A 13081-nucleotide genomic window follows, 5' to 3' on the forward strand; every position below is an offset into this window, starting at 1 on the left:
GAAGTTGCAAGTCCAAGGCCAGCAGGCAGGTAAGTGGCTGCTGCCAGGTGGGGGAGGGAGCGAGGGGGAGTGCAGGAAGTGCAGCAAGGGTCGGGGAGGTTGTGTGGGGTGCACAAGAAGTGTGCTGGTCAGGGAGGGTGCACAAGGGTGCAGCGCAGGTCAGGGAGGGAGGGAGATTTCCAGCGCTCCCTGCCAGCTTCCAACAAGGAAAGTCAATGGGGAAGCTGTCAGGAAGTTGGAAGTCACTCCTGCTTCCACTGCTTTTTTGCCCGCCCATAGTCATTCTTCTTCTCTGTTTAGGTAAGGAAATATCAACGGATCACAGTTTGTCTAGTATGATATACAAACAAACTGTACTATAAAACATACTACACTTTAATGTAAAGGCTTCGTTCCTATAACAGGCTGAACCGCAAACTACCTAACCCAGTTTTAGCATGGTATAGCATGCTGCACTGACCCATGAACTGGTAACTGAATATTGCAGAAAGGCCCATCCTTCAATCAGTAGAACTGAATAGTAGCTTCCTAGATTCATTTTGTAAGTCAAAGCAAATTTTCAGGCAGTGAACACACCACTACACAATTTCAAACAGCGTTATGTCTTGAAAAAAAAACAGGTTTTTTTTTTTTTAATGGCCAAATTCTGATGACATTTGCAAGATTTTAGATTTAAAAAACAGAGATCGTGGGTGCCATCTAGTGGTATAAATAGATGCTGACTTGCCGCTGCGCCCCTCAAATTTAACTCTTCTCAGGAGAGGAAAATGTGCCTCTTTTGTCTGCCAAGAAGGGCCAGAAAGAACTGGTATCTTGGGGTCTTCCCCTCCACCCCATTCTACCCTCATCCAGTTTGGAGCACATCTGTGGGGATCAGTTCCTCTATCCACAGAGTTTTCACTACCAATAGTGATGTCCATTTTTGATACAACAAATGTATCTCTAGGATGCTGTAGCATTACATTTGACTCAGTCCTTGGAACTTGGATAAATTTGGGGGCAGCCAATGGTTCCTGCATTTTGGGCAGCTTAGATGCTATTTTAAGTGCAAGCAAAAGTAACATGAGAAGCATTACTTCTTCCTTGTGCATCACATGTTCAGCATATTATTGGAGAGGTTGTCTTCCATTCCCAAGTTTCCTAGGGTACATAGAAACCCAGAGGTTCTGCATGAAGGCAGGGGGGGTTGAGAGTGTGGTGAATATGTATGATTAGCATTTTAAACAGTGGTGATGTTAGCAGTCCTAAAACAGCATCATAGAGTAGGAAGAGACTGTTTAGGCCAATGTTTCTCAACCGTGGCCATTTGAAGATGTGTGGACTTCAACTCTCAGAATTCCCCAGCCAGCATGGCTTGCTGGAGAATTCTGGGAGTTGAAGTCCACACATCTTCAAGTGGCCAACGTTGAGAAACACTGGTTTAGGCCATGAAGTCCAATCTCCTCCTAATGTAGGCCCTCTTTTTATCACCTCTGTGTCCCTTTTTTCAGATCTTCAGTAAGCTTTTGTACCACCATATTGGCTTCTTCTGCTGTCTTCCATTTTCTTTTCCCTACTGTAATTGTGCTTTTAGTATCTCCCTTTTTAGAACTCCTAGTTACATTTATTATTAGATTTTTCTCCTGCCTTTATTTTTGTTCAACTCAAGGCAGTATATATACCTATTGCTCCTGCCTCCTATTTTCCACACAACAACCCTATAAGATGGGTTGGGCTGAGAGAGAGTGACTGACCCAAAATCACCCAGCGGGCTTTCGTGCCTAAAGGAGGACTAGAACTCATCATCTTCTGGTTTCTAGTGCAGCAGCTTAGCACTACACCAAACTGGTTCTCAAGTCAATATCAAGTCAAAGTTAATTGACCTTTTTATACTTTTGTCCCTCCTCTGAAAGAATTTGTCAACAAGTCAAGTCAGGAATTTCTTGGACCGTGTTTGGCAGAGGCTTTTCTTTTCAACAGATGTGAGAAGAGTTAAAGTCCTGCATCACTAACAGTTCATGTCATTTTAGAAGATCTGAGGCTTGCTTTTGGAAAGCATCATCCACATATTCTTTTTGTTGGGCAACAAATATCAGTAACAGCTTTTATCCATTCCTCCACTTATTTTACCCAGTTGCGCTCTACTGCATCTACTTGGATTTTTGAGCAGGTATAGGTATTTTAGCATACATCCTCCCTCTCTATTGCTTTGGTTCCTTTTGAACAAATTATATGTTTCGATTGCTGTTGCTGATGTAATAGATCCCATTAACGCACACTTCCACTCGCAAATGTCTCAAATCACAAATGTCTCACTTCCACTCACAAAGATTCAGAAATCTTTGGGTTCTTTACCTCAAGGTTGTTGTCTTCAACTCCTACAAGATATAATCCTCATAACCAAGCTTGCCAGCCTCCAACCAAACACATTCTTAATAATCTTCATGAGATACAATCCCTCTTATGTCAGCAGTCTTATTATTATATCCTGCCTTTTTTCATATTTTGGTCGAGGCAGCAAACATACCTAATACTCCTTCCTCCTCCTATTTTCCCCATCACAACAACCCTGAGAGGTGGGTTGGGCTGAGAGTGACTGGCCCAGAGTCAACCAGCCGGCTTTCATGCCTAAGGCAGGACTAGAACTCACAGTCTCCTAGTTTCTAGGCCAGCACCTTAACCACTACACCAAACTGGCTTTCAGTTTGTGTTGATATTATGTTAATAACCTAGACCATGATCCCAGAAATCAGATCTCTCTCATTAATATCATTTGTGTAGGCATTTATTCTGCAGTGCTCTTGCAGTACTCTTTCATTTTCCATCTTCTTCCATGGTCTGAAAGATCTGAGCCCTCTAAGTCTTTCCTAGATCCTCAGAGGCCATGATAATTTAACTGATGATCCATTGCAATATTATTTGTCATCAAGTGGTTTAGAAGGAAAAGATAATTGTCAGTGCACACTGTATTTTGGAAGTTGTTCTGTAACATCTATAATCCTTGCATCTGGTCAACTGTGCACCTCATAAACTAGTGGGTCTGCTCAGCCCACATTTGTTTCAGTTCCTTGTCGTATGTCAACAACCACCAGGATTTATGGTGTCTTGTTGCAGGCTTCAACTGCATCCCAGATGCCCTTCAAATATCCACTGTCCTATCTCCTCTTCTGCAGTGTTTCTTCTTTTCCCTTGAATGCTTAGAGATTTTTTTCTTTAAGAACCTGAAAGTCATTTCAGAATTCCAGCAATGTTTTTTCTACATTAGTTCAAGGGAGTTGTCAGACTAAGCTTGCTCCTTAGTTTTTGATTGTCTTTCTTATGGAGATTTGCTTCCTTTGTCAGCTCTTGTTGTGATGCTTCCTTTGTTTCATCTGATAAATTGCTCCAGTCCCCTGACTTTTCTTTAAGCACCATTACAAGGTAGAATTTGCTGCAAACATCTGCCTGTTTCTTTTAGGGCAGGAACACAAACTAGCCACAAATACTGCACATTATGCCTGCAGATTCCTGATCTTTTATTTTCAGTTTTATTTCTCTGATTATGCGCCATCAAGTTGTTTGCGACTCCTAGCAACCACACAGATAGATTTTCTCCATGATTGTTTTTCTAGAGCAGTGTTTCTCAACCTCAGCCACTTTAAGATGTCTGGACTTCAACTCCCAGAATTCTGGGAGTTGACATCCACACATCTTAAGGCATCTGAGGTTAAGAAACATTGCTCTAGGCTCTATCCAAGAAAACATCTATATCTTCTTGTTCACTTCTCAAGTAGTTAAGTACAGTACACACTCTTGACTTAGAGGAAATTTATTAGAGACTCCCCACCCCAAGCTCACCTAGCAAACTATTTGGTTGCTCTGAGCTCACTCTTTACATTCCTTCTACCTTCCTCAGGAAGTGGTCTTCCAGTAAACTATAGCAGACTGTTGTTCAAGAGGTATCCTTCTCATCCATTACAATTGAGCACAAAGTCCCTTCAAATATATAGCTTCTCTAAACATGTTCCTCTCTTCTTTTTCTCATTCTTCTGTTGAATTTCCCTAGCAAACTCCTAACATGGTAACCCATGCATACATTTTTAACTCCTGTGTTATTCAACCTAGCTTTGTCAAGGCAAGGTGGGGAAGAAAGAATGGAGTCCCTCCAGAAAAGGAGAGATCCATGGCCTGGAACCAAATCCCTGAATCAGTCAGACAGATGAATCAGGCCTGGTACAAAAAGTCTCACTTTGTCATAATGCCATGAAGTGGTTCATGCCTTTTCTAATTCATCATGGCATCCAGACCCAAGGGCTAGTATTTGCTGCAGTTTTAAAGCCTGTTTGCTTCTGTGCCCAGGACAATAGGAAATTAAATGAATACATGTGCTTTTCCCAACTTGTGTGTAAAACTTACACAGGATGGTTTCCTGATGATGGTGCCCTACATTAATTTAGTTTATAAACAGAAATAATAGATATACCAGGAGCATTTCCTATTTCAAATGATTTTAAAATTGAAAGAGCAACGTTGGCTAAGTCCAACCTCCTCTTTCAATACAGGATTGCCAAAGTATAAAATATCCCTTACAGATGGGTGTCCAATCCCTGTCTGAAGAACTCCAGTTAGACCCCACCACTCTGCTAATTAACTCCATGATCAAACTGTCCTATAAAAACTCTTCCAATGCTCCACTGAAATCTAGTTCCAGTAATTTAAATCCACTCCATCTATCTTGTCCTCTGGAGTAGTGAAGCTCAAGGCTTTGCACCCTTCAGGTATTCCAAGCATGTTGTGATGTCCCCATCAGTCTGCTCTTTTCTATACCAGTTCCTTCACTTTTAATTAATGAGTCTTGTATTCCTATCCATCTGCCATTTATAGCTATTCTTCATGTTGGCTGGGGTGGATTAGATTAATCTCTACAAATGCAACTGAGGAATATGAATCTCTTCAATCAGTAGGCCCTTCAACCTTCCAATCTGTCATTCCTTCAACATTGTAAGAATGATATAACAAAATTCTGGATGTGATCATAATTTACCTTTGGAAGTTGTAGTCACCAAAAGGACAAGTTTCATAGAGAATCCCCCTTCCCTTTTGATGAAGATGATTCTTCCTCCCCAAAGGATTAATCATGAATAACAGGATCAGATGCATATTATTTACTGTCAGCCAACTCTGCCTCAGCCATAGCGCTTTTTAAAAGCAATTTGTGCTTTCTTGCCCTCCTCTTCCCCACCTGCAAAGCATTGTGGGTTGCTGCTGTCTTAGATCTATTTTAGCATCTGCCCACAATCACCCTCCCTGCTGTTCTTGGGATGATCTGTGTCCTACAATTAACCTCCTAAGGATGTATTTTAATTGTTTCTCCTTGCCCTTTGACAAATATGGAAGCTTGGAGAAGCTTTTCCAAAGCTGAGGGATAATGAAAAGCCAAGGCTAAGGGTGAAGGTGGTAGTTTACAATATGGCATACCAGGGGGCCTTTTGATGCAGCCACTTAACTGGTGACTAACACTCTTCAGCTAGTTGCCTCTTATTAATGCTGTTGTTTTTATTCTTTTCTGCATGTTTTGGAATTGTGGGTTGGGGAAAATGTTGTCCTCCCTCATATTAGTGCTAAAACTCTGCGTCACTTGGTTTGGCAGGAGGTTCGGGACAGATTAATGAAAGGGTTATTTCAGTTGAGTTTTAATTTTACAGATAAAATTCACTACTGTGCTGCCTTTTGGGCCATATGCTTGAGTAGGGATGTTTAGATTTTTATTTTTATTTTGAGGGGAAGGGGAGGATGTTACCATAAGGTGTAATGTTCCATGGCAGAGCATCCAGTGCAGGAATACTAAAATAACCAGATACAGGGAAATTGACTGCAATATACAGAGTTATCTTTCTTCTCTTTGCGTGCACACAACTTTTTTTTCCTACTTCTTTCATGCATACACTGTCAAGGATTAAATGGATGAACTCAAAGTAACACATTCATTTCTTGCATACTTAAATTGTACATGCAGAATGTGCAACTTAGGTGTATTATTCTTATACTTTATTAGTCATGTAATATTAATGTTTATTTTTTATATTTGTTAGTAATTATTGCTACAGTTACTGGTATATTTTTATTCCTCTTTCATCCATCGGGCTCAGAATAGCGTAGATGGTTTCCTCTCCTACTCCCCTTAAAATGATTTTATGAAATTTGCTAAGCTAAGAGAGGACTCTGGCTCAAGATTAAAATGGCCAGCTAAATTATGTATAGCCTATAGAAAAATAAGGATTTGAACTAGGATGTTCTGAGTCTTTGACATTTTCTAACCACTGTACTGCTACTGTAATCATTTATCTTCGTGCATCGAATGTTCCCATTTCACTGTTTGTACTATTTAAACTTAATGCACAGTTATATTTTGCTTTGGGCCTTGATGCCTATGGTGCTTTTTCTTCCACTATGTTACAAGCTGTTGTTGCAATAGGGTCTCCTTTCCAACAGCTGGAGAGTTACCAATAAACGCTTACCTCCCTAGCACAGAGGCTTTCAAACTTTCTCGGTTCGTAGTGCCCCTAGCTGTTCCCAAACAGTGCACTGTGGCACACTGGGGCCCTGCAGCAAACTCACTAACAGGTCTGTTTATTAACTAGTAAAATATCCTGCGGTGCCCCTGTGCATTCAGTGTGGCACCCTATGAACCATGGCCCTAGAGTATACATGTTCAGTATCCTTCGGGAGCCAGGCATTACAAACAGAAGGAAAACCCCATTTCCTGTTACCTTTTTAAAATTGATCTTTTATTCCTAAAGGATTCGGATGTCTGGCATCAAAGGACTACAGGGTGTGGTCCGGAAAACAGTTAATGATGAGTTGCAGGCAAACATCTGGGACCCTCAGCATATGGACAAGATTGTGCCTTCATTGCTCTTCAACCTTCAGCATGGAGAGGAAGCAGAAAGGTACCTGGAATTCTGTTCTTGCCAAATTAGACTTTGCCACTTGTGAAAACCTAGAATTGGAAATATGCCAGAGGCTTGCCTAGCAAATTTTATACCGTGAACCTTATAATGAGTAGCTTGATCCCTACAGAAAGTAATTGTTTTTCTTGTTTTTGTTATGTGCACACCATCTGCTAGTCAAGGCCAGGTTACATCCACACTGATTTAATCTTGGATTCATTTGTTTTCTGCTTGAACTGTAACATTCCTACTACAGTCCCTTGTACTGTTTGGTCTTCTTAATGTTTGTCTCTGTGTTTATACTGTCAGTTTAAGTGATTACCTCATGCATCTAATAAGTAGGTGTGCATTCTGCCTTTCCACTAGACCGCAAGGTAGCACACAATTTTATCTTCTCACTAACTCTGTGAAGAAGAGGTTATCCTAGCCCGTCTTTTAAAATTGTTCAAGTTTGCAGCCATCACTGTATTTCCAAACAGTAAATTGCAAAGTGTAATACAGATAGTCCTTGCTTAACAACCACAATAGGGACTGGAAAATTAGTCATTAAGCAGGGCGATCATTAAGCGAGTCACCACATGACCAGACCCAATTTTATGACCATTTTACAATGGTCATTAAGTGAATCACAGTGGTCATTAAGCAAATCACCTGGTCATTAAGTGAATCCAGCTTCCCCAATGGATTTTTTGCTGGAATTCACTTAATGACCATGTGATTTGCTTAACGACCATGGTGATTCGCTTAGCAAGCATCTGGAAAAAGGTCGCAAATCATGACTGGGGGGATAGTGAGACAGTTTATGACAGTCATAAGTGCAACTACAGGTCATAAAGCACTTTTTCCAAAGCCATAACTTCAAACTGTTGTTAAACAAACGGTTGTTAAGTGAGGACTACCTGTAATGTATTGTATGAAGAATTTACCTTTATTTGTCCTGAAGTTCCCACCATTCAGCTTCATCATAGTCATGGAATTATAGAATTATAGAAGAGTTAAGGAATAGAGGACAATAGTTCTATTCATTCTGACATATATCAGAGATGGACAACCTATGGCCCCAAGCTATAAATGGCTTCCTAGCACTGTGCTGGCAGACTTCCTCCCAGTACTCTGGAATTGTACCACTGACATTTGGAGTAGATGGTCAAATTTTGGCTGTATGATTTCTCATATTTTTGTCTCCAAAGGAGAGAATGGGAGCTATAAAGCACTGGAAACTCTCCTGCTCTGATTCAGGCTTTTAAATATCCCACCAAAACAAGCCATGTTCTCTTTTTTTATATATGTAATAATTTTTATTAGAGTTTCAAAGTACAAAGATAAAAAAACTAATACAAACTAAGAAAATAGAAAAACAAAAGAAAAAAGATATATAAAGAAGTGACTTCCCCCTTCATCAAGACAAGTACAAACAATTTCAGTAACTTATCACCTTCTCTAACATTTCATCAAAATATCTCTTCTTCCCATCTCTTCTTATCTATAAGCAGATTATAAAGCCTCATCATTCAGTCCCTAATCAACAAAAGTCCATTAAGAGTTACCAGAAATAACAACATATATGTTTTAACTTTAATAAAATAAATCAGTTACATATTCCTTTACTTTACTTTTAAGACAGTAACTTATCATTTTCTCTAAAAATAAAACAAAAACCTTCTTCCCATATCTTACCTGTAAACCAATCTTTAAAGCCTCATCATTCGAACCTAATCAAGAAAAATCAATTCAGAGCTACCAGAAACAACATATTAAGAATCTTGATCTTTAATTCCTTCAAATAGTGTCCCACAAGTTGATTTCTTATCATTTTATCTTTCTCTCCTCTCAAAAACTCCTTCACAAGTTTAACACATATCAGCAATAACTTCTGTATTTTAACCTTGATCAAATAAGCCAATTTTGTAATCTTTTACTTTACTTTTAACACCATAGCTTATCATTTTCTCTGAAAATACAACAAAAAATCTCTTCCCATATCATATCTATAAACAAATCTTTAAAGCCTTCTCATTCAGTCCTGGCTGAGAGAAACCCATTAAGAGCTACTAAGCCAAATTTATATACCTTCTTTTTACTTTCAATCTTGATGTCTATTCCCTTTAAACAGTGTCCCAAAAGCTGATTCCTTTTCAACTTCTCATTTTTCTTTTCTCAAGAAATCCTTCATGAGTATAACACATCTATTTTGTAAGTCCAAGAATAGAGAGTTGTCCAAGGCACTCTTCTGATGTATTATTTATAAAGTAAATAAATCTATATTTATTAATATTATTATCTGAATTATTTATTATTAATAACTCTTTTGGTTATTGACATTAGCCAGTTTTATTTGTAAATCCAGCGTAACATCTTTCATATCATTCTTGTAACTTGTTTTTAAATCCAATTCCGAAACAGCCTGATTCTCAGTTGCATTCTCTTCTGTCTCCTCTTTTAAACCCATTTTTTATAATAGCAGTCTTTAAAAAAATTCTGAGTACATTGTTCCCAAGTATCTTTGAATTCTTCCAAAGTTAAAATACTTTTCTCCATTCTGTATTAGTGTATAAGAGTTGTCCAAGGCACTCTTCTGATGTATTATTTATAAAGTAAATAAATCTATATTTATTAATATTATTATCTGAATTATTTATTATTAATAACTCTTTTGGTTATTGACATTAGCCAGTTTTATTTGTAAATCCAGCGTAACATCTTTCATATCATTCTTGTAACTTGTTTTTAAATCCAATTCCGAAACAGCCTGATTCTCAGTTGCATTCTCTTCTGTCTCCTCTTTTAAACCCATTTTTTATAATAGCAGTCTTTAAAAAATTCTGAGTACATTGTTCCCAAGTATCTTTGAATTCTTCCAAAGTTAAAATACTTTTCTCCATTCTGTATTAGTGGGTCTCTTCTCCTTTAATTGTAAACTTTAGTTCTTTCTGGTTGCTTCTAGCATCCAGCCTTCGAAGTCTCCTCTTACTATATTTTTCTCTAATCTGCAACATTTTTCACACGGGAAGATTTTTTACACTTAAATTCAAAATCTTCGTATATTTTTAATGGGATTTTAAACAACCCATGGGAAGGATTCTTATAATTAATTTCAAAATCTTATTTCTAATCCATCTGGCCCCTTAGTTCATTTGTAGCTTTCTAAAATCAATGCTCTAGTTACCTTTTTGCTGTTTATTTCAGATTTTTTTTTTTTTTAAGTTCTTAAACTTACATGAAACTTCTTTCGCTGAGGATTGAAGGAGAATCACCCGGTGTGATGAAACTTGTCATTCTAAAGGTTCTTAATGTCCAAAAGGCAGTTAACAAGCAATTTCCGTAAGTGATTAAGAAAGGAAGTGGGCAAACCCAGGGACTGCTTGAAGGCTCTGAACTGTGGCTTGGGCAGAGCTGCCTCTCCCTTGGATTGGTTGGTATTCAGACAGGTCATCCATCAACAGGCACATAGAGATAAACAACATTTACACACTATTCAAAAGAGACAATAAAAAAGAAACAAAAAGACCAGAACACTTCCATGCCAGCAATCAACACCCAAATAAGCAGGGATTAACACCAGGATCAACACCAGACAAACAATCAAGCAGTAAACAATACCCTAATCAAAGAACTACCAACTCAGACAGTCAAGCAGTAAACAACAGCCTAATCAAGGAGAAAACTACACCCCCACCAACACTGACAGGGAAACTACTGTATATAAAAGAGAGCAAATCCCATTCCTTTCTAGCACTGAAGATGTTACCTAGCCAGGTAATGAAACATCTGCAAGAAAACAACCAAGCTCAGAGAACCCCAAGGACTGCACAACTCTCCCTTGGATCCCAGAGCTCTAAAACCCGCTAGAGACCACTATTTTATGGTGTCCTTGTGGGGAACCTCTGTATGAGCCACGTTCTCAGTTTTGGGAGGATCATAAGAGTATCTTAGCATGCCATGAGGAATGCATAAATAATTAGGGATTTCTTTAAAATAAGGGGAGCAAATATACTGTAATTCAGGAATAGAATAACTAGTTAGAATGCAGAAGGTGCCACGTTCAGTCCTTGACAGTTTGCAGATAGGCCTGGAAGAGTGCTTCTGCTCAGAGTACACAACTCTGACTGTGAGTCTAAGATTTTTGTAAGAAAACTTCTTACATTTCTAGATTCCTATCTTTGTGTGATTCATTGTCCTGACTCAGATCATTATATGGTTTGCCTTCATTTGATCAATTCTAGTACAAAGACACAACAGAATTACCCAGAGGAGGCTATCCACCTGGTCTCTGCATGACTCATCAAGTGTCTATATGACTCTTCAGATAAGTGGATCACATGGAAAGGGGTGGGGATCCTCTGCAGAGGAATAAACATTCCCTGTAGTCCTTTTCCAATAATAAAATCTTTTTTATTAGGGGGAAAGTGTGCCTTCAATTTTCATTCTGTGTACCGAGAGAAGGGAGTGAGTGCTTCAGCCTGCCAACATCTCTTTTTAAGCAAAACTAGGGAAAAAAGCCACTTGCATGTTGTCTGTGAAATGGATGTTTGACATTTAAATTGCAGCTGCTGCTTTTTTTTCCCTTCCCTGTTTCCTTTAGCCGTTCTCCTTCACCCTTACAAACAACTGAGAAGGAGAAAGAGAACCCAGCAGAGCTGGCTGAACGATGTTTGCGGGAGCTCCTAGGTCGGGCAGCTTATGGCAATATCAAAAATGCAATCAAGCCTGTCCTCATGTAAGTTCCCTGCGTTTTATGTTGTACACCTGCCTCAGTATCCCCTTTGAGATGTTTAACAAAGCCACATGAAGGTAGTGCATTGAATTTCTTCTTCCTCACACCTAACACCATCATTATTATTATTGTTTTCATTCCAGTATTTTTCCAAGGAACTTGGGAATATTGCACAAAGTGATCTCATCCTGCTCCCTTAAATCATTATAAGAAGGCTGTGAGGTGGTCTAAGCAGAAAGCAAGCAACTGAATTCCCACAATAGGCCAAATCCTAGACCCAGCTTAGCACTTGTGTTACCTAACATGGTGAGCCCTCCAAAATAAACCATATTAAGGCCTGTTGTTATGGCTGTGGTTCACCCAAGATGATAAGACAAAAGTAGGTTCCTACAACCTGCTCAGCCATAAACTGATCCTCATTTTAGCCTCATCTGACATGTTGTATTAAATCCAGTCACTGATTCTCTGGCAGAGTTCAGTATTAGAGCTCTAGTACAAATCATTATCATTAACACTTTTATACTTTGCTCTTCTCCTAATAGATATCTAGGGCAGCATATATTAGGACATAATAGATATCTAGGGCAGCGTATAATAAACCTTCAGTTAAGCATAGGAGGAAAAGCCATTTAATAAAACTGAATTGTGGCATTAAAATTAGAGACCAAGCATCATATAATTTTTTAAACCCCAATGCGACGCAACTATTTTTACTCCTGTCTAATGCTAAATAAGAAAGCAACTAATCTCAGTTGCAGTATAAAGGAGTTGTTGTTCTAGCAGTGGGGCTCTTCTGACCAAAAGGGGCCTATTTCTGGATCAACCAACCTAGTTGCTAGAGTACAATCAGCTTCCAGTGAATTAATTTGTTTACTCATTCATTCTTCCATTTATATGCCTCCCCAGTCTAAGATTCCGGAAGGCTCACAACTTATAAAATTGCAGACATCGCAAATAATAATTAAAACATAACTATCATAAAACTCGTTAAAAAGACCTAATAGCAAACAGAAAATTAGCAGCAACCTTACTATAGGGGATACTGTGCCTCAAAAATGCAAGTGAAAGACACCAGTCTTTACCACTTTCCTGAAACATAAGACCTCGGGAGGCTGGCTGTTCCATAGGGTTGGGTGGCCAATGAAAAGGCCTGCTTCCAGTCATACACACACGTGCACTGTCCCAAACCTCCTGAGAATGATTAGGGTACTGTTTCTTCCCTGATGGTTTATCTGGTGCTGCTTCCTGTTTATCTGGATATTGGTAGCTAGGGAGGATGTGATTTGGGCTGTTTGTTTCCTGCCTTGACTTTTGATTGTATGTTTTAAATTGTATGTAGATGGGATTTATCTTTATGGGTCTGTTGACGGCTGATTTGTCAAAATGCCAAGATTCCAGGAATTCGCTAGCTACCAACATCCCCATGAGGAACAGCACCAGCAAACTCCACTCTCCCATG

The 13081-nt window shown here is 38.9% G+C and overlaps 1 protein-coding gene across 1 annotated transcript in view; it reads left to right on the forward strand.

Moving 5' to 3' along the window:
• The window catches only part of EFR3B (EFR3 homolog B), a 74042-nt gene that overhangs the window by 31876 nt on the left and 29085 nt on the right, over positions 1-13081 (forward strand). Inside the window, exons 6-7 of the mRNA XM_088152236.1 lie at positions 6759-6908; positions 11491-11625. Coding sequence (XP_088008362.1) covers positions 6759-6908; positions 11491-11625 — 285 coding nt within the window. The remainder of the gene's footprint in view (positions 1-6758; positions 6909-11490; positions 11626-13081) is intronic.

This window comes from Python bivittatus, unplaced genomic scaffold (assembly GCF_059951505.1).
Source record: "Python bivittatus isolate LINGU-HERP-01145 unplaced genomic scaffold, Pbiv_v1 ctg000690_np1212, whole genome shotgun sequence".
Lineage (NCBI taxonomy): Eukaryota > Metazoa > Chordata > Lepidosauria > Squamata > Pythonidae > Python > Python bivittatus.